This window comes from Notamacropus eugenii, chromosome 5, assembly GCF_028372415.1.
Source record: "Notamacropus eugenii isolate mMacEug1 chromosome 5, mMacEug1.pri_v2, whole genome shotgun sequence".
Taxonomy (NCBI): Eukaryota; Metazoa; Chordata; class Mammalia; order Diprotodontia; family Macropodidae; genus Notamacropus; species Notamacropus eugenii.
The window spans coordinates 86,340,996-86,366,221 of record NC_092876.1 but is presented as its reverse complement, the minus strand read 5'-3'; the positions used below and the strand labels follow the sequence as shown (position 1 = coordinate 86,366,221).

The 25,226-nt window shown below is 38.0% G+C and overlaps 1 protein-coding gene across 2 annotated transcripts in view; it reads right to left on the bottom strand.

Moving 5' to 3' along the window:
• CSMD2 (CUB and Sushi multiple domains 2) overlaps nt 1-25,226 on the bottom strand; it is a 1,007,626-nt gene that overhangs the window by 153,237 nt on the left and 829,163 nt on the right. For both annotated transcript variants that reach the window (XM_072610105.1, XM_072610106.1), the window contains 2 exons: nt 19,045-19,141; nt 18,347-18,451 (listed from right to left, as the gene is read on the bottom strand). In XM_072610105.1, coding sequence (XP_072466206.1) covers nt 18,347-18,451; nt 19,045-19,141 — 202 coding nt within the window. The remainder of the gene's footprint in view (nt 1-18,346; nt 18,452-19,044; nt 19,142-25,226) is intronic.

Here is a 25,226-nt window from a genome sequence, read left to right as displayed (position 1 = left end):
AAACTACCTCTTGCTCCCCTAATTTGTTTATATCTCTATCTTACAAATAAGGAAATTGAGGCTTAGGAGGTTAAGTGAATTGTCAAGCTCAGAAAGTTAACAAGGTAATAATAATCAGCCTTTATACCCAAATTGTGTACCCATTTGGACATTATTCTGGTATATGGTGTCAGGTAAAGTCTATGCCTGGTTTCTGCCACACTATTTTCCAGTTTTCCCAAAGGTTTTGGTCAAAGAATGAGTTCTTATCCCAGAAACTGGGGTCCTTGGGTTTATCAAACAGTAGATTGCTATAATCACTGAATATTATGTCTTGTGTACCTAACCTATTCCACTGATATACTCCTCTATTTCTTAGCCAGTACCAAGTGGTTTTAATGATTACTGCTTTATATTACAATTTGAGATCTGGTATAGCTAGGCCACTTGCCCTAGCATTTCTTTTCATTAATGCACTTGATATTCTGGACCTTTTGTTCTGCCAGATGAATTTTGATATGATTTTTTTCTAGAAAATAATTTTTGGTAGTTTGATTGGTATGGTACAGAATAAGTAAATTAATTTGGGTAGAACTGTCATTTTTATTATATTAGCTTGGCCTAGCCACAAGCAAATGATGTTTTTCTAATTATTTAGATATGAATTTATTTGTGCAAAAAGTGTTTTGTAACTGTATTCACACATTCCCTGGGTTTGCTTTGGCAGGTAGACTCCCAAATATTTTATAGTGTCTACTGTAACTTTAAATGGAATTTCTCTATCTATTGTTGTTGGACTCTGCCAGTAATATATAGAAATGCAGATTATTTATGTGGGTTTATATTGTATCCTGCAGCTTTATCAAAGCTGTTTATTATTTCAAGTAGTTCATTACTTTGTTCTCTAGGATTCTTTCAGCATATCATCATATCATCTACAAAGAGTGATAACTTAGTTTCTTCTTTTCCTATTCTAATTCTTTTAATTTCTTTTTCTCCTCTTATTGCTAAAACTAACATTTCTAGTACTATATTGAATAACAGTGGTGATAATGACATCCTTGTTTCACTCCTGATCTTGTAGGAAATGTATCAAGCTTATCAGAATTACATATAATGCTTGCTGATGGTTTTAGGTAGACACTACTTATTATTTTGAGGAAGGCCCTATTTATTCCTATATTCTCCAATGTTTTCAACAGGAATGGGTATTGTACTTTGTCAAAAGCTTTCTCTGCGTCTATTGAGATAATCATATGGTTTCTCTAAGTTTTGTTGTTGATATGATCAAATATGCTGATAGTTTCCTAATATTGAACCAGCCCTGCATTCTTGGTATAAATCCTACCTGATCAAAATGTATTATTCCCTTGATAAGTTACTGTAATCTTTTTGCTAACATCTTATTTAAAATTTTTGCATCTATATTCATTAGGGAAATTGGTCTATAATTTTCTTTCTCTGTTTTGGTTCTTCCTCGTTTAGGTATCAAGCACCATATTTGCATCATAAAAAAGAATTCGGTAGGACTCCTTCTTCACCAATTTCCCCAAATACTCTATATAGTATTGGAATTAACTGTTCTTTAAGTGTTTGCTAGAATTTGCTTGTAAATCGATCTGGCCCTGGAGATTTTTTCCTAGGGAGTTCATTGATGGCTTGTTCAATTTCTTTTTCTGAGATGGGGTTATTTAATAATTTTATTTCCTCTTCTGTTAATTGGGCAGTTTATATTTTTGTAAACATTTGTCCATTTTACTCTGATTGCCAAATTTATGGACATATAGTTGGTCAAAGTAATTTCTAATTTTTTTTTAATTTCCTCTTCATTGGAGGTGAATTCATCTTTCTCATTTTTGATACTGATAATTTGGTTTTCTTTTTTTTTGTTTGTTTTACCAAAGGTTTATCAATTTTATTTTTTTTCATAAAACCAGCTCTTAGTGTTATTTATTAGCTTGATAGTTTTCTTAATTCAGATTGATTAATTTGGTTTGCAGTATTTCTAATTTGGTACTTAATTGGGGATTGTCAGTTTGTTTTGTTTTCTAGCTTTTTCAGTTGCATGCCCAATTCATCGATCTCCTCTTTCTCTATTTTGTTCATGTAAGCATTCAGAGAAATAAAACTTCCCCTAAGAATTGCTTTCATTGAATCCCATAAGTTTTGGTAGTTTGTCTCATTATTGTCATTCTCTTGAATTAAGTTATTGATTGTTTCTATGATTTGTTGTTTAGTCTACTCATTCTTTAGGATTAGATTATTTAGTTTCCAATTAATTTTTAACCTATCTTTCCATGGCCCCTTTATTACATATAATTTTTATTGCATCCTGATCTGAAAAGGATACATTGACTATCTGCCTTTCTGCACTGAATTACGAGGTTTTTATGTCTTACTATATGGTCAACTTTTGTGTATGTGCCATGTGCCACTAAGAAAAAGGTATATCCCTTTCTAACCCCATTCACTTTTCTCCAGAGGTCTATCATATCTACCTTTTCCAGAATTCTATTCACCTCCTTAACCTCCTTCTTATTTATTTTGAGATTAGACTTTTCAAGTTCAGACAGGGGGAGGCTGAGGTCACCCACAAGTATAGTGTTGCTGTCTATTTCTTCCTCTAACTCCCTTAACTTTCTCTCTAAGAATCTGGATACTATACCACTTGGTGCACGTATGTTTAGTAGTAATATTAGTTCATTTTTGACGGTGCCTTTTAGCAGGATATAGTTTCCTTCCTTATCTCTTTTGATTAGATCTATTTTTGCTTTTCTTTTGTCTGAGATTAGAATTGCTACCCCTGCTTTTTTTAGGTCATCTGAAGCACAATATATTCTGCTTCAGCCTTTTACCTTTACCTTGTGTGTATTGCCCTGGAAGTTTCTTGTAAACAGCAAATTATAGGATTATGGTTTTTAATTCATACTGCTATCCACCTCCATTTTACGGAAGAATTCATCCCACTCACATTCAAAGATATTATCTGTGCCTTTTTCCCCATCTTCTTCCCTCCCCATTTATGCTTGTATTTCTCCCTTCTCCCTTCCCCTCAAGAGTTTTATTTTTTGACCACTGCCTCCCTCAGTCTTCCCTCCCTTCTATCAGCTCTGCTCCCTTTTCCCTTACTACTTCTTTTCCCTCCCTTCTAATCATGTCCTCCCTTTTCCCCCCCTTTCCCCTCCTACTGCCTGTAGGGCAAGTTGGATTTCTATACTTAACTGTTGTTCCCTCCTTGAACCAAATCCAATGAGGATAAAGCTCAAACATTGCTCATCTCCCTACCTTCTTTTCCTATATTATAATATGATTCTGTGCCTCTCCATATGATGTAATTTACCTTTTTCTGCTTCCTCCTTTCCTCTTTTCCCTTCACATCCCTTAATTATGGTTTTTAATCATCACATCAGTTAATTTATACCTACCCCCTCTACATCCCTTTTAAATGTCATATTAAATATACAGTTCTCAAGATTAAAAAGTATCATCCTCCCATACAGAGATGTAAACAGTTTGCTCATATTGAATAATAATTGTTTCCCTTGTTTACCTTTTATGCCTCTCTTGAGTGTTGTATTTGAAGATCAGATTTTCCATTGAGGTCTGCCTTTTTCATCATAAATGTCTGGAAGTCCTTTATTTCATTCAACATCCATTTCCTTGCCTGAAAGATTATGCTCAGTTTTGCAATGTAATTGATCCTTGGTTGTAGTCCAATCTCCTTTGCCTTGTGGAATATCATATTCCAGTCCCTCTGGTCTTTTAATGTAGAAGCTGCAAGGTCCTGTGTGATCCTGACTGTAGTTCCTCGATATTTGAATTGCTTCTTTCTGGCTGCTTGCAGTATTTCTTCCTTGACCTGATAATTCTGGAATTTTTCAACAGTATTCCTTGGCATTTTCAATGTGGGATCTCTTTAAGAAGGTAATCGGTGAATACTTTTGATGACTATTTTGCTTTCTGAATCTAGGATCTCAGGACAGTGTTCCTTGATTTCTTGGAAGAAAATGTCCAGGCTCTTTTTTTCCATCATGGTTTTCCATGGACAGTCTATCAGTGCCATGCCAGGAAACTGAATTGCTTCCATTTGAACTGTCTTAGGAAGATGCTAAAGATCACCTGGCAGGATAGGGTACCAGACAACTGAGGTCCTTCCTTGAATTAAACTGCCAAGCATTCAAACTATGCTCCAGAAACACAACTCTGAAGGACTGGTCATGTTGTATGAATGCAAAATGTATGCTTGCCAAAAAGACTATTTTATGGAGAACTCACATGGGGCAGATGATCACATGGTGGTCAGAGTAAACAATATAAGGACACTTTAGAAGTCTTTCTCAAGAACTTTGGATTTGACTGTGCAACATGGGAGATACTGGCACAGGACTGCTCAGCATGGTGTGCCCATATCAGAAAGGGTGTTATGCTCTATGAGCAAGGTAGAATTGAGACAGCCCAAAGTAAACATAGAAAGCACAAAGGAGTACCCACCCCAAATATTCACAAAGACTATCTGTGCCCAACCTGTAGTAGAGCATTCCAAACTCATATTGGTCTGATCAGCCACAGTCAGACACACTGAAACTTCACCTTATCATGGTGATGTCATTTTGCTCCTCTTCAAGAACAATGAACAATCAATCAACCAACCAACTTGCCCAGTTCTAAATTTTAGCAAATTTTCTTCATTTAACTTTTGTATTTCCTTTTCCATTTGTCCAATTTTCCCAGTTAAGTTTTGTACCTCCTTATCCATTTGGCCAATTATACTTTTAAAGGAACCGTGAATTCACTTTTTCAATTGTATTTTTAAAATCACTGGACAATTTTTCTCCTACCTCTCTAATTTGGCTTTTAAAATCCTTTCTGAGCTCTTCCAAGAATACTTTTTGGGTCTGAGACCAATACATATTCTCTTTTGAGGTTTCAGATATGGGCATATTGTCAGTGCTGTCTTCTTCTGAATTCATATTTTCATCTTCTCTATCCGCATAGTAAGATTCTATGGTCATTGCTTTTCTGATTTGCTTTTTGATCACGGCAATTGCCTTTTTCCTGACTATTAAAGTGGAGCTCTGTCCTTGGTGTACAAGGGGCTCTTTCTCACATTTCTTATGCTGGGAGTTTTGGGCCTGGTTTCTAGCTTTGTGGGTTGTGACTTTTGATTCTTTCAGCTAGAAGCTCTACAGTGTTGCAGCTTCCTTGGTGCTGAGCTGGCCGGTGTGTGCCAAGGCTGAGGCTAGGTGAAGCTTTTCTGAGTTTCCCCAAAGTTACACTGAAGTTCCTGGCATGAGGTGTAGGGGAGAGGTGGTCTGGCTGTAGGAGATCTCCTCCTCCCCTAGGGATGAGCTAGAGCATCGCAAGCACAGTGGCTGGTGAACCCTGTCTGCATTGGTGTCTATCCAATTCCCCTGGTTGTACTGAGGCCCACCTCTTCTCTCCCACATTTTCTTTCAGTTTCCCAAATGCTGAGCTAGCTCTGGCAGTGGGTGTGTCAGCTTCATCATCTGTGTGTACATCTCTGGAAAGTATACTCCTTAATTGGCTGATCCTTCACCTGGAAGATGGTTATCTACCTGAGCACAAGTGTGGCTTCAGAAAGGGCTGAGAAGTGGTTGATATTGTGTGTGCTGCCCAACAACTCTAGGAGAAATGTCAGGAGCAAAACAGAAGTCTGTATGTAACATTTGTAGATTTGACCAAGGCCTTTGATATTGTCAGTAGTGAGGGCTTATGGAAAATCATGTCAAAACTTGGTTGCAGGGAGTTCATCAACATTGTATGTCAATTTCATGACAGTATACTTGCTCAGGTTCTGAATAATGAATGAAGCTCCCATGCTTTCCCTGTCACCAATGGAGGGAAACGAGGTTGTGTTTTAGCTTCCATATTTTTTAGCATAATGTTTTCAGCCGATTTTCCAAATACTTTCAGTGAAGATGAACAAGGCATCAAGAAACAATACAAGGGCACTCTCAAAGTCTCTCTTAAGAACTCTGGAATTGATTGTGTGACATGGGAGACACTGGCACTGGACTACTCAGCATGATGTGCCTTCATCAAAGATGTGCAGTATAAGCAAAGCAAAATTGAAGTATCTCCAAAGAAACATGAGACATACAAATTTAAAAAATCCATCCCAAATGTTCATATGGACTACTTGTGCCTGATCTGTGGTAGAACATTCCAAACTCATACTGGTCTGATCAGTCACAGTTGGGCACACCAAAACTTTCTTCTAGTATGTTCTTCTAGAATGAAGAACAACTAATTGTCATCTCTATGCACAACACTCCCAAATCTATATTCAAAACTAATCTGTTTCCTGAGCCCCAATCCTTTATTACCTACTGCCTTCTAAATAAGTCTATCTGAATTTCTGCAGGCATCTCAGAAACAACACATTCACAATGAAAATCATTATATTTCTTCCAAAACCCATCTCTCCTCCAAATTTCCCCATTTTTCTTGATTTTACCACTATCCATTCAGTCACCAAGGCTCACAAGCCTAGAATCATTCCTGGCCATTTCCTTTCCCTCTAAACTTTTATATAATCAACCACTCGTCAAATCTAAGTAATCCTACCTGCCTCTCCACAAGTGGTCTCCCATATTTGGAAAGTATTACTTCTTTACCTCTGCACAGAATCCTGAGTTTTCTTCAAAGCACAGCTCAGAGGACATTTCTTATGTAAGACTGTTGCTGACCCCAGACATTATTAGCAATTTTTCTCTCTCTTGAGATGACTTTGAATTCATTTGTATATACCTTAATTTACTTTCTTATTTGCTATAACCTTCTTTGTCCTCATTTCTTGCCATTGTATCCTCAGCACCTAGCATAATGCCTTGTGCATAGTAGACATTTAATAAATTTTTGTTGAAATGAATTGAAGCATATTGCTTCCATTTTGAAGTGCTCACAAGTCATACATTTAACAATATGACCACAAATTTTGTCAGGAATTGCCAGTAAGTTCACTGGCCTAGAGTTTGTATACTAATCCATGCTACTTGCTGTCTGCAGCCCTGTGGCCCATCTGTACCTTCCTGGAATCTTCTGTATCTGTTAAGTGTTTTCAGTAATCTCTATTGTACTTCCTCCAGGCTTAGCTACCTAAACACACTGAAGTTTGAAATCTGTGTGGTTGTTTGAAAAATTAAGGAAGGGATATATGAAGGTGATGGTGTAGCAGAAAAACCGCTGAACTGAGAACAAGACCTGGGTTCTATTAATGACCTCTAACTGTGCTATGTCACTCTGGTTATGTTACAACTTCAAACTTATGGGTGAGCATCTCTAAAATAAGGGGAGTGAGCTACCTGATATGTAGCTCTAAAAAAATCTCAAGATTCTATATCTCCTAAAAGGTAGTGTAATGGATCCAGATATTTCCAAAAAATAAAGTTGCACCTAGCTCATCATTCTACTTGCCTTTAAGTCATAAATAAATAAAAATTCCCTCCACCCCTGGCTCCTTTATAATCCTGAAGATGAGAAAATAATATAGCACACATAGCCTTTTTAACTTTTCCTTTTCTAAAAAAACTTAAAATTATGTTAAACTGCTTCACAGAAGGTATCAATTCATAAAGACTTTACCTAAACCCACAAAGCTGACAGGTGATTCCAGGATACAGCGATAGCACAATTGTGTCTCTGTCTTTTGTAGCTTATTTTCTAGCCTTCAATCCTCTTTCCAGCTTTGCAGCACAGGGTCTCTTCCCATCTCTGATTGTGGAAACAGCACATTTATCCCTGACATTTTCTTCTAAAGAGAAATTCTGAATAACAAAATTATATGCCGGAAAGCCAAGTCTTTGGTTGGATTTTTGCCCAAAACCTGAACATCTGAAATAAGCCCTAGAGCCCATCAGACATCAGAGATTAAAAGTGTAATAAATAATCCCTACTGAAATTGAGACATTCAGTCCCAGCTGCCGTCTCATACCTTCCCCTAGAAGCAGATGACAACTCTGCATGCCCTTTGTATGATAGTCAATGCTGAGCTTTATAACAATCTGTTTTTATTGAATATACCTTATAGCCAGTTTCTTTAGAAACTGGTTAGAAACTCTAAAAGGAGAGAAAAAAATAGAGAGAAAAGAAGTAGAAATAAAAATTCTAGCATTCCTTTCCCTCAATGTCAAATTTTGGCACTAAGAGATGATTAGTTTCTGCAATATTTATTTTATGCTTTTTTGAGACGCATTTTTACATTTCTTTCACCCGTTATAACTCACTTATCATTTTATGTAAGTACAAGTAATAATCATAACTTCTTTCAGTTTTAATACATCTCAATAACCTCTTGTCTCCACAATTACAGAGAACTTTCATGTTTTCCTGTAGTGGATTATCCAAAATATCTTTGTAGATTATCCACTGTGATAGCCACCATGATCCTTGGCCACCTTCTCCTAATCCTTATTTAAATTCATTGGGAAAAAATGACTTAAACAATGGATTAAAAATTTGTAATAAAAAGTAAATTTATTACCAACTTCCGAATAATTTAATATTTCCTACAGAGGGAATGCTTCTTGTTTCCCTTTGTCTTTTGGACTGTTGATGCCATGGGTTCACCCAGACCTTTTAGATGGATGATGGTTGTCTTTCATATAGAACTAGTCTTGTTCTTGAGCAACAAACATCACAGTTTTAAGTCCAAATTTCCTGCAGTCCCCAGAAAACCAACAGAGCCCAATATGAGGTGCTGTTTGCTACCGTTTATGCTTTCTCTAATTCCTAGCTCCCTTTCTTTCTGTTTGAGCAGCTATCATAAAGCCCATTCCAAGGGCTTAGACCTCCAAGGAGGCCAAGCCTACAAATTTCCTCCCTTCTCCAAAATCAAAGCTGTATAATTTCATGATTCTCTCAGAAGTGAGCTTCGCATTCCATAGCATGAAGAACATGTGCCTCCAAGTGACAGGGATCAGAGCATGACCTCTCCAGGAGAAAGCAGTGACAACAAATACCTTCACTATGATCGCTAAGCCTTCTTTGATTCTGTAGCAGGCTAGGCTGAGGCCAGAGACAAAAGCTTGAATTGACACAGCATCAGGAAAACAACAGCAAGACAAAGAAAAAACAGAACTCAGGCTGTTCCATTCAGAAAAGATAAATAAGCATCACAGCTGTTTCCAGTAGCTTCCCTCATGCCACCTTATCCTAGGGGCCAAACCATGAAGTCAACTTGCAGCGGCATTAGACCCTGGGAAAAAGATTAGAAATAATGTTCCTCTATGTTTTCCCCAATCCTATCCCCAACTCACTTCTTTTAGGGGGAATCCCTACTTAGGTGATTGATAGGAAATGACAATGACTGGGTTGCTGTTGGGGAAGGCGGGGCATTAACAAGGTTCCTTTTCCCCACATGATGGAAGCTATGGAACCTGAGATCCCTAACATCCAACTAAAAAGTGAAAGAATTTAAGTTCCTTGAGAGTCTGTATCTTTTCTAATCTTTGTGTTTCCACTGCTGAGTACAGTATCTGAAATTATGTAACAAATGATTCTTGAATTGAAATTTTAGTTAGTGATATTACATTACTAGCTACCAACTATGTGGGGGGAAAAGAGGTTAGCCCAAGAATGAGTCATAAGTCTCATATTCAACAGTGTCTTTGAAGGAGAGAGATACACAAACATACACACACACAATACAGAGAGAGAGAGAGAGAGAGAGAGAGAGAGAGAGTCAGTCTGTCTGTCTGTTGACTGAAAGGGTGGGAGTAAGATGAAATACTTTCTCATTTCCTGGGATTTGGGACAGATTTTACTGGCATACTCTTCTATTTGGCAGCTGATCATTGCCCAATACACCATTTCAAGGGAAGCACCATTTCAGTGACCTAGTAAGATGGAGAAAGAAAGTGAGATTGAAGGGGGAGAGTACCTTAGACTGGTATTTTAATATTTTAAAGTCCATAATGCATCAGGAGGGTCATTTCTGCCATCTCTGTTGGCTGCTCATTTGTTTATCTATACCCTTTTCCTTCAAACGTATTAAGAATATTAAAGGTTATGATTTTATTAAATTAACCAAGCACCTCATCTCACTTGAAGTAATTATATATTCTAACCCAGATATCTCTGTTGGGTAAGAACATCTCTACTATAACAATCACTCAATCAAAGTCAGTAAACTAAGATATGAACCTATTACCTCTGAGGTTTTATAACTCTAAGACATTTAAGAGCAAAGCATGTCTCTGGAAACTTTGAGAAGACAGAAACTCTAGCCAAGTCCCTTCTTCTGAGAGAAAAAGGGGGGATGAGGTTAGAAGAGTGAGAGAGGACTAGAGCCTTTTGCCTCCCCCCACTACCTCCCCCGAACTTGACTAGTGGAGTTTGAACTTCCTGTGGGAGGTCTGCATGCTAGCATCCTTGTCCTGTCCCAGCAATGACAATGACTGACACCAGGAACCCACTGAGGAAAGGCAGTTTAGGGTTTCTTTGAGGAGTCCAGCAGAAAGCTAAATCATGACTATGGAGAATTTCGTAAGTACTTCATAAAAAGAAAACAAGACTTCAAAAATAATCAGGATCTGTGGGTCCTCTGCTGGACTCTGAACATGTTTGTGGTAGAACGTGTCACAGGCTCTTGTGAGAAACATTTTAGTACTTAGTGTTTTTACCTTAGTTAATGACAGTTTCTAAAAGTTAATTAAATCTGGCTGGCATTGATCATCAATGAGGCAAACACTCCCACGAAGGAGTCAGTAAGCTAAAGCACTAGAAAAATATTACCCACCTCTTCAGAGTCCCCTGGAATCTGAATAGTAGAAATAAATAGTAAATACACTCTGGAGAATCAGCCCCTGCCAATGCAAAAAAGGGGTTTCTGAAGCAGCCCTAGAGTTACACCACCTTAGTAACACAGTGAGAAAAATTAGTGTTGAACTATATTATTTATTACCAATATTTCTATGTGAATCTATCCATTTCCTCAGACCCCTAACCTCTGGAGGGCTGCCAGTTTTCTTAAGAGCCCTAAAGGAATGAGATAATTACTCCCAGCTCCAAAGCATGTATTGGCCAGGGATCCTGGCTTTTGTTTACCATGTAAAACAGACCCCCAACAGAACTAGGTTCTCTCCCAAGGATATGTCCCTTTGCCCTTGTTTTTCTTTAACTATCTGCTCTCAGCCAATGATGAAGTAGTAGGGAAAAGCTGAGAACTCTTAGATTACTTCCTCATTAAAATGTCTACCAATCAGTGTTGCCTTACATTTGCCAGGGGAGGTCCAAATGATGTACTGTTAGGCCAATTAGAAGGAAGACACATCTAGATGTAAAAAATGCTATTGGCCCATGTTCTGGATTTTTTGGCACAAATGGAGGCTAGCCATAAGGCCCCTTTGTTACCAGGTGGCTGCATGTCCCTGGCAACAAAATTTATCTCAATAAAAGAAATTGCCTCAATCAGCCCTTTGTTAAATTCTGGCCACTACAATAGTAAAGTGGTCCAATGATTAGCTGCTGTCCTTCATTCTTGAAGATGACCAAAATGACATCACTATGCTAGAATCAAATTTCAGTGTGTCTGAGTGTGACTGATCAGACCAATATGAGCTTGGAATGTTCTACCACAGGTAAGGCACAAATAATCCATTTGAACATTTGGGATGGATTCTCTAAGTCTGTGCACCTTGCATTTATATTGAACTATGTCAATTCTGCTTTGCTTATAGAGCACAGCACCTTCTCTGATGTGGGTACACCATGTCTAGTGCCAGTGTCTCCCCTGTTACACGATCAGTTTCAAAGTTCTTAAGAGAGACCTTGAGAGTATCCTTGTATCGCTTCTTCTGACTACCATGTGAAAGACCACCCTGTGTGAGCTCTCTATAAAATAGTCTTTTTGGCAAGCATGTGTTTTTCATTCGAACAACATGGCCAGTTCATCAGAGTTCTCTGAGGTAGAGTTTGAATGCTTGGAAGTTTAGTTTGAGAAGAGATTTCAGTGTCTGGTACCCTATCCTGCCAGGTGATCTTTAGCATCTTCCTAAGACAATTCAAATGGAAGCCATTCAGTTTCCTGGCATGGCACTGGTATCTGTCCAGATTTCACAGGCTTATAACAATGAGGTCAGCACAATAGCTCTGTAGACCTTTAGTTTGGTCATCAATCCAATACCTCTTCTCTCCTTCAGAGACTTCCCAATGCTGAGCTAGCTCTGGCAACGCATGTGTCAACCTCACTGTCAATGCATACATCTCTGGAAAGTATACTACCAAGATAAGTGAACTTATGGATAGCATTCAAAACTTCATTTGTTGTAACTGATGGTTCCATATATGGATGGTGTGGTGGTGGCTGATGAAGCACCTGTATTTTCTTAGTGTTAATTATTAGGCCAAAATTAGCACAAGGAACAGAGAATTGATCCATACTTTGTTGTGTCTCAGTTTCAGAGGCTGCACTAAGTGTACAATCATCTGCAAACAGAAAATCATGCACTAACACTCCCTCCACTATGGTCTTGGCTTGCAGCCTTTTCAAATTGAAGAACTTACCATCAGTACAGTAGTTGACCTTGATGCTGTGTTCATCCTCATTGAAAGTATTTGACAACATGGCTGAAAACATCATGCTAAAAAGCATGGGATCAAGCATATAGCCCTCTTTCACTCCATTGGTGACTGGGAAGGTATGAGAGCAATGTCCACTATCCAGAACCCGGGCAAACATGCCATCATGAAACTGATGTACAATACTGATGATCTTCTTTGGGCAACCAATTTTTGACATAATTTTCCATAAGCTCTCATGATTAACAGTGTCAAAGGCCTTCATCACACCCACAAATGTTGAGTACAGACCTCTGTACTGCTCCTGGCATTTGTCCTGGAGTTGTTGGGCAGCAAACACCACATCTACTGTTCCTCAGCCCTTTCTGAAGGCACATTGGCTCTCAGATATACGGCCATCTTCCAGGTGAAGGATCAGCCAATTAAGGAGGACTCTAGCAAGAATCTTGCCAGCAATGACTGAGAGGCCCTCCCTTTGATTGTTGCAGGACAATCTATTCCCTTTACCTATATAGAGATGGACAATGGAGGCATCCTTGAACTCCTGGGGGAATAACCTTCTCTTGCCATATAACTTGGAAAACTTCAATCAGCTTTTGTATGAGCAATGGTCCCCCTACCCTGGAAACCTCAGTTGGAATAGAATCAGCACCAGGTGCTTTGCCACATTAAAGGAGCCTAATGGCCCTCAAAACCTCTTCTTCAGTTGGAACTTCAGCTAAGGAGGGATTGACTTCAACCTGAGGTAAACCGTCAATGGCCTCAGCATTAACTGATGATGATCTTTTGAGAACACTATGGAAGTGTTTGGTCCAGCTCTCTAGGATCATATTCTTATCACTAATCAACGTGGCTCCATCAGCACTGAATAGCTGTGATGCACCATAGGTTTCTGGTCCATAAATAGCTTTCAGGGAATCATAAAAGTGCTTTGGATTGTTACTATCAGCATAAAATTGAATTTCATCTGCCTTCTTACTGAGCCAGGAATCCTGCATCTCTCTGAGCTTTGCTTGTACTTTGCTTTTGATGGAATTAAATGCTGCCTTCTTAGAGGTGAATTAATTATCCTGCTGGTAAATCCTGTGCAGTTCTCGTTTTTCATTTAGCAGCTTCTGGATTTCTCCATCATTTTCATCAAACCACTCTTGGTGTTTGCAAGTGTTGTTACCCAGATGAGCAAATGCAGTGCTGTATACCAAATCTCTGAAAGCTACCCACTCCTTTTTTGCTCCACTGTTGCCAACTGTGTGTTAGCTCAACTTTCCTTCCAAGTTAGCAGCAAACTGTTCACACTCAGAGAATAGGTGCTCCACATTGCTGCTTCAACTGTCTTCATGGCAGTTGGAACAAATTGTTCTCATACACCCATTTCACCAGGGGAAGTCTTCATATGCTTGGACTAGACATCCCCCAACTCACTAATGGATTTGAGACCCCGTGATTACCCTCAACCTGGTTTGGTCAGTCTGCCAAAATGGTTTACCAGGGTGTGGCCACTGCGCATGCTGCAGCTTCTTGGAGCCACAGGTGAGAATTACGTGGAACAGGTGGACACCAAAGGTGGAAAGAGCACTGAAAAGGGCTCAGCAGCCATCACACCAAAGGTACTTGTCCTCCTTGAACACATCCTACACCCCTAAGAGGACAATCACTGAGCCTTGGGAAAGGACCAACTGATAGGAAATTTGCATGCTTTCTAAATCCCAAGATCTAAATCCCAGTGAAAAAAAAAAATCATCATCATCTTTCCATTGGTGTGGTAGAAATTTCCGCTATGGCTTTTTTTTTTCTCTTTTTCTCTCTCCTTCTCCTTTCCTCTCCTTTCTCCTCTCTCTCTCTCTCTCTCTCTCTCTCTCTCTCTCTCTCTCTCTCTCTCTCTCTCCAATTTGTTTTCTCTTTATCCCAGACAAGTCATTTTTTCTTTTCTGTGATCTTATACACTCAACAGGGTTCAAGAAGGAATGACATGAAAGACCTGAAGTTCAAGAAGCATAGCTGTGGCAGTCAGAAACTTCACAAAGATGCCACATCTGTTTCTTCCAAAATATCTCTTTCAAGTGGGTATAGAGAAGACCCTCAGCCCTGTAAAGCAAAGGAAACTAAGAACCAATGACCAACTCCAATGAGGCTGGAAAACAAGCAGAGGATTTAATCATGCTCAACTACAAGCATTTTATTTGACTCAAATCTTGGAAAAGTCTTGGTTAATGAGAATTATTAAAGGGAAAGAGGCGGGGATTGTCCCACTTAGATCTTTCTAACCCTCTGCCACAGGAACTAGAAAGAGAGAAGAGTGAGGAGGCAGAACTGGAGGTTGTTAATTGGAGTTGCAAAACATTAGGGCGTTAGTATACAGACAATAAAAAGATTAGGGTCAAAAAAGAATTCATATATAATAGAGCTTCAAAAAAAATTAAAAAAAAAACTAAAGTCAAATTATTTTATTACGAAACCATGTGCCATCAAATTTAAGAAATCTGACTGACAATTTCATGCATATTTTTAAGTAAACATCAAGACTACAAGAGCAAGCTATTAGCTAAATCTGAAGCAGAGATTATAAACATTTGTATGGCACTGACTCCATTGGCATCCTGATAAAAGCCTATGGATAATGATTCAGAATAATGTTTTGAAATGTATCAATATAAAAGATTACCCCCCAAAATAAATTATATTGAAATATAGTTATCAAAAAAATTTTAATCCCTGGTTAAGAATTCTTCATCTGGAGAAAGGACTTAATAAGTCTCTGTTGAAGTGAAAAAGGAGGCCCTGTTTTCTCCTGACTGGACATTGGTCATTCAAGGAAAGGAGTGGAGCTTCAATTTATGGTGGAAAGGATAACAAGGGGCCTCAAATCCTTCTTGTAGATTTGGATGTGGTTTGATGAATTTGGAAGATCGAGTCAAGATGACCATGTTAATAAACCCTCATAAGATGAGTACTTCCAGTGATAGACAGATAGGGCATTTATTAAGCTTTTTCTGTGTTCCAGGCACTAAGAGAAATTCTATAAATACAAGCAAAGATTGCTATAAATACAAGCAAAAAAAAAAGGTAGTCTCTATCCTCAAGAAGGTTACACTGAAAGAAAGATAATAAAAAGAAGAGCTGGAAAGAGGGTAGGTAAGGAGGGGAGGAAGTCAACATGGGGAATGGTTGCTGGTAAGGAAGTTAAGTCCAGAGAGTAAGGAAGAGAGCAAGAGTCAAGTGAGCATGACCTGCTTGTTTCATTAAAAGGTGGTTCCAGACAAGTGTTCAGTTATCAGAATAAAGATGTCCCTCCTTTCACCCTGAAGGAAAGAGAGAAAACCTTGGTGAAATAGTGGTCTCGGTCCTACTTTTATCTAAATAGTCCTCACTACTTTAAGACAAATATTACTGAGTGAGACTGAGAGTTACATATTATAACAGCCATAGATGACTGTTATAAATTATGTAAACCATTTGATGACTTCCTGTTTTAACTAGTTAGTCTTTCTAACAAAGTCTTAAGCCACCTGTTTTTATCTCAGTGAAAGAATACACGTTCTGTCAATATATAAATGTAATGATTTTAAAATAGAAAAGTCTTTAAAAATCATTATTTAAAACTTCAATTAAAAATTATTTAAAAATAAAATTTTATATAAATCTTTAAGAATTCTTATTTAAAATTTGTCTCATATTTGTCAAAAAAAATAACTTTTTGAATTAATTTCACCTTATGAATTACAAATTTGATCTGAGGATGCTTCATTCTGCTTGTCCCACACACCAAAAGTGGCAGTTACAGAGTTACCTGGTATAGTGCAAATAGGTCTAGATTTGATTCCAAACATGTGGATTGTAGTTTTACCTCTGGCATTCATTTTCTATGTGATTTTGACAAAGCCCCTTCTTTCCCTGAATTTCAATTTCCTTATATCTAAAATGAGGGTAGGACCAGATGATATCCATGACTTTGACCAGCTGTGACTGTATTCTATAAAACGCCATGTTCATAATGTTGCTCTCTTGTTCAAAGGGCTGAAGGACTTCCGCAGTGTTGACATCAAGTGCGAACTCAAGTGCAAATAGGTGGGAAACTATTCTCTCATCCCCTCAACCTCCTAATTCCATACCAAACAAATTCAGCACCACTCTCCAACACAAGACCTGAGCCACTGCCTTTGAGCATGGAAGTCCAAAAGAAATGTACCTATAGTATGGAAATTAGTAAAGACATAAGGGGCTGAAGGATATATCGCTATGCCTTTATACACTGACACCTAAGGTTCTTGGGAAGATAATGATGATTCATTACTTCATGAAGGTAAGAATCAAACATAAATGGATATAACTCCTTCAAAACCCAGATAGTTCTGTCAGGATAGCCTGGATTGTCATGTACATAAAGATGGCCATATCTTAACCTTATCATCATCCATAAATGTACCACCTCCCATCTGACTATATGAACATATATATGTGTATATACACACACACACACACACACACACATATATATATATATATAAAGTCATATATATATGACTATAACTTATTGACTTTTTACTCTCCCTCTCCCTTCCCTTACAAAATCTTATTTTCTATACTCACCTTGACACCCTCCAATTCCTTGACCCCTCAGTTCTCTTTTCAGGTCATCATCTCCCCTGTACCAGCCATTCCTCCTTTCCCCAGTTTGTCCCCATGAGGAACCAATTCAACTACATGCTATTCTCTTCTCTTGACTCCCTTGCCCCCTTATCATATCACCAATTGTGGCTTGCCAAGCTTTAGCTTTGAATCATTCCTACCATCTGTTGCCATCACTCCTACATACATGAAGCTGAACGAGGGATTCACCTGGCCTTTCACCTACTGGAGTTACTTGTTATACACCTCAATCTTTGCTCATCTTAGCTTGCCTGCTATGCCTACTGCCTGATTCTTCAAGTCTACCCTGAAGTCAGTGTTCAACAGTCCTACTCACCTATCCTGAACACTATGTAGTTTGTGTTTGTCCCCTCACCACTTAAATAGCTAATTTCAAATTTGTATTATTCTGTAGTTCTCATTCCTTAAAGAGACTGTGAGCTTTCTGAGAACAATGGCCATAGTTCATATTTCTCTTATATACCTAAAGCACAAAGTTGGTTTCAATACTGACTGCCTTAACATTAGAGATAAAAGAAAGAAGATGAGGGAGAAGGAAAAATGGGAAAGCAGAAAGGAATGGTGAGGTTTTTTTTTCTTATACAGGAAGAAAATGATGTTTTAGCAAAAGGATACTCATCAAGTCCTCTGCCAACCATCTTATATTCTTTTAATTTAGTTGGGAAACTACTAATGGCAATAAAAAGTAGAGTTTCATACATTGTTGAAATTAAATTAAGTAATAAGCCACAATGCAGAATTTCATTCCAGAATCAGGGACTGCAAAGTGAAGAGACAACCAGCATCAGAATCAGGGAGACCTAGATTCAAGTCTTATGTCTCACACATAAATAAAGGCTTTGTAACCTTGGGCAAGTCATTTAACTTTAAGTTCCTTAGGCAATGGTCTAAGATTAGAAGTTGAGTTGTAGGTACTGATCTGCATTGGTAGAGGGAGTTTCCTTATTGGGAATTTCCTATACCAATGACATCACAAGTCTAACCTATTTCCACCCCTAAAATCCTGAAACTAAATTCTCTGTGATAAACCCTAGAGGTCAGGGAGGGCATAAGGAAAAGGGGCAATGGAGCATCCTAGATATAATGTAGGCAGGCAAAAAGACATATAAATGGGCAAAGACTACTCCAATTCCCACCATGCACAGAGATGGTAGGAAACCTATAAAAGTGGGCAGCTCACTTTTATACTCCAGGTGAAAGCCAGCAGCAGACACACTGATGTCTGAGTAGAAATGCAGGTAAAGGTGATTGGATGTGCTGTTCAGAAGGGCAGGCACTGTAGTTCCTATGGAAAAGAAATTCCAAAAGTACTTATGTGAAGCCTTCCTACATCTCTCCGTCCATCCCTCCATACCTCCATACTTGGCTCTCATACCTTAATCTTAGAACCTTGCTCAAACCCATCAGTAATAACTTGACAAAGTTTTGTCTTGTTCCCAGGTCCCCAAAAGACCTCCAGTTTCCAAAGCATTGGTCAGTATTGGGTTGGGAAAAGTTCATAGGAAACTTCTCTTTAGCTACCTGCAGAGTGTTTACCTGTTCCAACCAGACAGATGTAAATAATGATCCCCAAATGAATTTCTAAGACTGACAAGTTTAGTTCTTGTCCAGTCCCTCTGGTTGGGCTTCAGCTGAATAGTATGAAACCTGAAAGTTTTATACTATACAAAGTGACAACATGATAAATTATTGGAGAAATGTAGAAGGGGTCAAAAGTCAATATGTCTCCCTGTCTCTCTAAATGAACTGTTAACATTGAGTTTAGGGATCCTAATTGTTTAACTTCATAGAAGAGTGATTAGTTTTGCACTCAATCCAAAAATTTCTACCAACTCTAAAAGTTGGCCTTTCTTGCTCTCCCCACAAAGGTCCTCTTACCTGAGAAGCTCCCCAGCATGGTCACAGTATTGTCTGCACCATCAAAAACCTCGAGAGAATCCCAGTTCTGTTCTGTGACAAAACTTATGACTTGAATCTAGGAAAGTCAGAGGAGAAATTTTTCATTGTCCCAGCCCAAAGGTAGTAATCAGAGAAACAACACTGTGTCCTTAAAAACCAATGTAACATTAGTGTATATTGTTTTTAAATCAGCAAAATAGCTTTTTTCTCCCGGACATTTTATCAAGAGTCTCATTCTTTTTACAATATTCACACATTCTCTATTTCACAGATGGAAACCATGATGTAAATTGTATGTATATCTTTTGGATATACACTGTGAATTCCTTATTGTGAATTCCTTTCTCCCCATAGTCTGTCACAGTCTTTAATCTGTAGAGTCAACCTTTGGAAGAGGGAGTAGAAACCTAAAAAATTAGGGAGATGTGAACACAAAGGACACTTGGAAAAAAAAAAAGTAGGTTTAAAGAAGTAGCAAGGAGATTAAAGAAGGAATGGTTATTTACAACTATTAGCCTAAAAAAGTTTTCCATTGCTGTCTTACTGATCTGTTAAAGATACCTGTTAACTCTTTGCTGGAGTGTGAAGCAGGGCTGAGTAAGAGCTTTCTTGGGCTTAACTGGATCAGAATACCTAAAGGAAAACTTAGACTGCCCAGGAGCACCAAGAGGAAATGGATGTCAGCAGCTCCCCAGTGCAGGTGGGATACAAATTCTCAGAATATTTTTTTTTTAATGAGCTCAGAAAGTAGGTCTGTGAAACAGATCACCGGCATTGTCTTCCTATCATCCTGAAGTGCTCTTTTATAGAAAGGACCCAAATACAATGAACCAGGATTCTGAAATAATTCTGAGGTTTCCAAACACTTTAGATTGCCAATCCAGCTCACTAGCCACAAGCCGAAGTCCATGCTGTCCTCAGTAACTCCCTCCTACTCCTGCCCTTAAGAACTTCTGGAATGAAGTCTAGTCTAATTTATATTTGACCATGAAGCAAGACTCTCTAAAATATCTCCACAGCAAGTGTTCTTCTAGCCTTCACTTAAAGGCCTCTTGTGAAGAGGAATCTACCACCTCCCAAGGCAGTCCATTCTACTTTAGAATAGTTCTAACTTAGATAAGTTATTCCTTATATTAAGCTAAAATCTGTTTCCCCACAGTTTATTCTTCTTCCCCTTGAGCCAAACAAGTTCAATTACATCATGAAAGCCTTTTGAAGATGGTTATTATATCATACCCAAATATCTCTCTTCTACAGATAAACTTCAACCATAGATGTTTGGTCTTGAGGCCCTTCCACATCCCAGTTGGGATTAGGTCAGCTTATCAATAGTCTTCCTAAAATGTGGTCCTGAGACCTTAAAACATTACTCCACATGGAGTCTAAGAACAGCAAAGAGCAACAGGTCTATCATCTCCCTGACATTTGTCGTTGTCATTGTTCACTCCTTTCAGTTGTGCCTGACACTTAGTGACCCCATTTGGGGTTTTCTTGGCAAAGATACTGGAGTGGTGTGCCATTTCCTTCTCCAGTTCATTTTACAGATAAAGAAATTCAAGCAAATAGAATCGAGTGACTTGTCCAGGGTCACACAGCAGTGTGTGTTGGAGGCTGTATTTGAGTTCAAGAAAGGGAGTCCTCCTGACTACAGATCTGGTTGGTTGTTGTCCTTCGTCTTCAAAGAGGATCAAAGTGACATCATCATGATAAACTGAAATTTCAGCGTGTCCAACTGTGACTGATTAGACCAATATAAGCTTGGAATGCTCTACCACAGGTTGGGCACAGATAGTCCATATGAATATCATACCACCTGGTTACTATATCTACATTTGCATCTATATCTTGTATCTATATATCGATGTATATATCTATTTATATCTATACATATATCTATAGGTGTCTATATACGCCTATACATACATATATGCATGCATACATACATATTTATACACACACACACACATACATACATATATATTTGTCTATTTAAATATAGCCTAAGGTGATATTTGCTTTTTAAAGTTGCCTCATCAGACTCATAATGACCTTGCAGTTCATTAACCTCTTCAGATTTTTTTCAGACATACTCTGGAGCCGAACTTCCTCTAATCAGTACCTATGAAGTTGATATTTTTAACCTAAGACTTCATATTTATCTTTATTCTGTATCACTGTTTTAGAACTGACTCAACCTTTAAAGCAATTTGGATTTTTCTGGAGCCTTGCTCTCATAGAATGTTATGTAGCCCTCACAATTTGTGTCACATGGAAATTTGATAAGCATGCCTACAAAGTGTTTATTCAAGTTACTGAAAAAATTATTAAATAATAGAGGGCCAAGAATAGATCCCTGTGGACCTCACTACAGATCTCACTATAAACTGACACTGAACAATTCATGATCATCCTTTGGGTTCCATCTAGTCATTTAACCACTTAGGAATCTACTTCACTGGGCTCCTGACTGACTTGGCCCTATTTCTCCATCTTGTCCACAAAGACAGCATAAGAAGAGATTTGGTTAAATGCTTTACTAAAATCCTTATATACTAATTTTAGCACACCCTACCAAATAGGTTGGCATGAATTATTCTTAATGAAGCCATGCCATCCCACAGTAATTCTGGGATTTGAAGGAAAAGAGAAGAAAGGTTTTTGAAGGAAAAGAGAGGGGCATCACTAAATTTCAAAGGAATATATCCAAAAAATAAAGACATAGTAGTGTTTGGGGTTGTATATATTTATGAACTGAGGTTATATCCCCACTCTGGACAAGCTTATTGGCTGAAACTAAGTATTCAGGATGTCCACAAACAAACAAAATAGGTTTTTTGGGAGCATTATAGAAATTATTCCAAAATGTAACGTTTTCCTTATGGCTGGCACTGGAAAAACAATGCAGTGTTTATTAATATGGCAAAAACCTTAATTTCTAGTTTCCAAGATATTATGACCCAAAATTTCTTTGGAATAATCAAATAATATTATATGGATATTATAGCCAGAGCCAGAGGAGTGCTGTCTATGCAGCATGAGTGGCCTCATGTCATAATAGCACTGACCAGACCAATGTAGCAGAATAGACTCTTAATTACAATGAAAGCATTTCTCATCTCTTACCCTTAACATACTGTGTTGTGGGTTTTCTTATAAAGAGTAACTAGCCTGGTTTGATGGAGGAAAACAGTTCATAGAGGGATTGGGATACATTAGCTTGACTTCAATTTGGACACTGGTGTTTCTTTATGTTTGCAGTGTACTTTTAACTATTTGGAAGTGCTATTCATCTTCTGATTAAAGGGGTCATCCTTGAGTAACTACTTAAAGAAGCCTATTCATTGAATGAGTGTGTCTTACTCAAAGTGAGAATGTGATAAGACCTATCCTAAAAGGGCCAGGGTCTCCTATTGCATCCTGAGCATCTCCAGTCTTCCTGATGAATATCAGACCACCGGACCCAGATGACTCAGGAGAAGAAAGTGAGGTTGGTGACCTTGCACAGCCCTACCTCACTCAAATCAAAGTCAACTTCAAGTCATGTCGTTATCTTGATGTCATGGTCCTCTTCGAGAAAGAAGGAGGAACACAACAATAACATTGATAACCTGGAGCATATACCAAAGAAAGTGACCAGGATAGCATGGATCAGTGAAAGAAACTGTGGATTTTTAACATGGAAAAGAAGACTTAAATGAGGATGTAGAGTGTGGAATATAATCACTAGTTTCAAGTATTTTAAGCCTGTCATGTAAAAAAGAGATTAAATATGCTCTGCTAGATCCCAGATGGCAGAACTAGGAACAATGAACAGAAGCTCTAGAGAAGGAGATTTTAGCTCAATGTAAGAAAAATCATCTTGACAAATAGAATCATCCACAAGACAAAGTATTGTCTCAGGAAGAAGTGGATTCCCTATTAATGAAGATCTTCAAGCAAAGGTGGGGTAATCATTTGTTAAAAATACTATAGGGAAAATCTGATTCAAGAATAGATGACCCCTGAGGTTCTTAGATACTATATTTTTTTTAAATGAGAAAGCTGAAGTGAAAAAGTAGTTTATAGTAAGAGAGAGAAACAGGTGGGGCTAGGCCCCAAAATATCTATGATTCAGACTCTACACATATCTACTGGACTTGGACACAGATGAAACTGTCCCCCAATGTGAACACTTGAGAAACTTTTTGTTTGACTTTGAGCCATATTCTGATCCTCATATACATTCAACTTTTCTGATAAACCAATCTTTGTTGCCAATCTTCAAGACAGGTCCAGAAATCTTTAGCCTTGATTCTAATCAGTGAAGCCATTTAAATGGCAGAAGTCACAAGCATAAAAAAGACAGAATATAACTCATTTCAAGCCCAACACTTGTACTAAATCAAGAGGCAAGAAGAGACTGGGATATTTTCATCATGCTCAGCTGAAATTTGCTTTTCTGAAGCTTCTGACCTGTGGCCAAGCAGAACAAAGTTAATCCCTGATTTCCATGACAGCTGCCCTTCAAATACTTAAACAGTCATCATGTTCCTCATAAATCTTTTTAGTCTACATTTCAATTCCTTTAGTTGAGATATAGAGCTATTGATAAACCTTGGTCAGATATTATGTTTTCATGTACTCCTTCTACCTATTCACAGGATAGGATTTTTATGAATCTCAACACTATCACTATTTGCCCAGCAGACTATCAACATTTTTAAAAGACTATCCTCAGAACTGAACCCAATATTCCAGCTCTGATCTGAGGACATATTAATAGTAGAACTATTGTAAACTTTGTTCTTCAATCAGATATACTATATTCTTCTCCACACTGGCTTTTTGTACCTCTTTTACCATTTGGCCTAATCTGTTTTTTAAGGCGGTACTTTCTTCAGTATTTTTTTGGTGTCTCCTTTATCAAGCTGTTGACTTGTTTTTCATAATTTTCCTGCATTGCTCTCTTTCCCTTCCCAATTTTTCCTCTACTTTTCTTACTTTCTTACTTTTCTTTCTTACTTACTTACTTTTTCAAAATCTTTTTGAGCTCTTCCATGATCTGAGAACAATTCATGTTTTTCTTGGAGGCTTTGGATGGAGGAGCTTTGACTTTATTTTCTTCTTCTAAATGTGAGTTTTGATCTTTCTTGTCATCATAGTAACCTTCTATGGTCAGAATTTTTTCTGTTCCTTGCTCAGATTCTCAGCATATTATTTTACTTTTAACTCTTTGTTAAGTAGGGCTCTGCTTCCAGGGTGGAGGGTACACTGTCCCAAGCTTCAGGGATTTTGTGCAGCTGTTTTCAGAGATACTTCTAGGGACATATAAGTTTTCAATTCCTCTATGGTGCCATGAACTAAGGGAAGATGTGCTTACTATATTCTCCTGGCTTGTGATCTAGTCTGTGAGCCACTACAATCACTCTTTTTTGCCTTGGAACTGTGACAAAGGTCCCCTCTTCACTGTGGCTGCAACTTCTGGTGTGCTAGTGCTGTTTTTCACCCTGGGATTGCCACCCAGGACACTCAGTTTCAGTAGAAGCGTGCCTTAAAAAGCAGTTAGACAAATGGAAAAAGAGGCACAAAACTCACAGAAGGAAAAACTTCCTTAAAAAGTAGAATTGGAATGAAAAAGGAGATACAAAAGCTCACTGAAGAATATAATTCCTTAAAAATTAGAATTGAGCAAATGGAAGCCAATGACTATGAAAATTCAAGAAACAATAAAACAAATCCAAATGAATAAAAAATAGAATACGATGTGAAATGTCTCATTGGAAAAACAATGGACCTAGAAAATAGATCTGGGAGGAATAATTTTAAAATTACTGGACTACCTGAAAGCCATGATCAAAAAAAGGACCTAGACATCATCTTTCAAGAAATTACCAAGGAAAACTTCTCTGATATTCTAGAACTAGAGTGTAAAACAGAAACAGAAAGAATCCACCAATTACCAGCTCAAAGAGATTCCAAAATGAAAACTTCCAAAAATTATCATAGCAAAATTCCTAACCTTCCAAATCAAGGAGAAAATATTGCAAGTAGCTGGAAAGAAACAATTCAAGTATCATGTAGCCACAGTCAGGATAACACAAGATTTAGCAACTTCTACCTTAAAGGATTGGAAAGCTTGGGATATGATATTGCAGAGGACAAAGGGGCTAAGATTACAACCA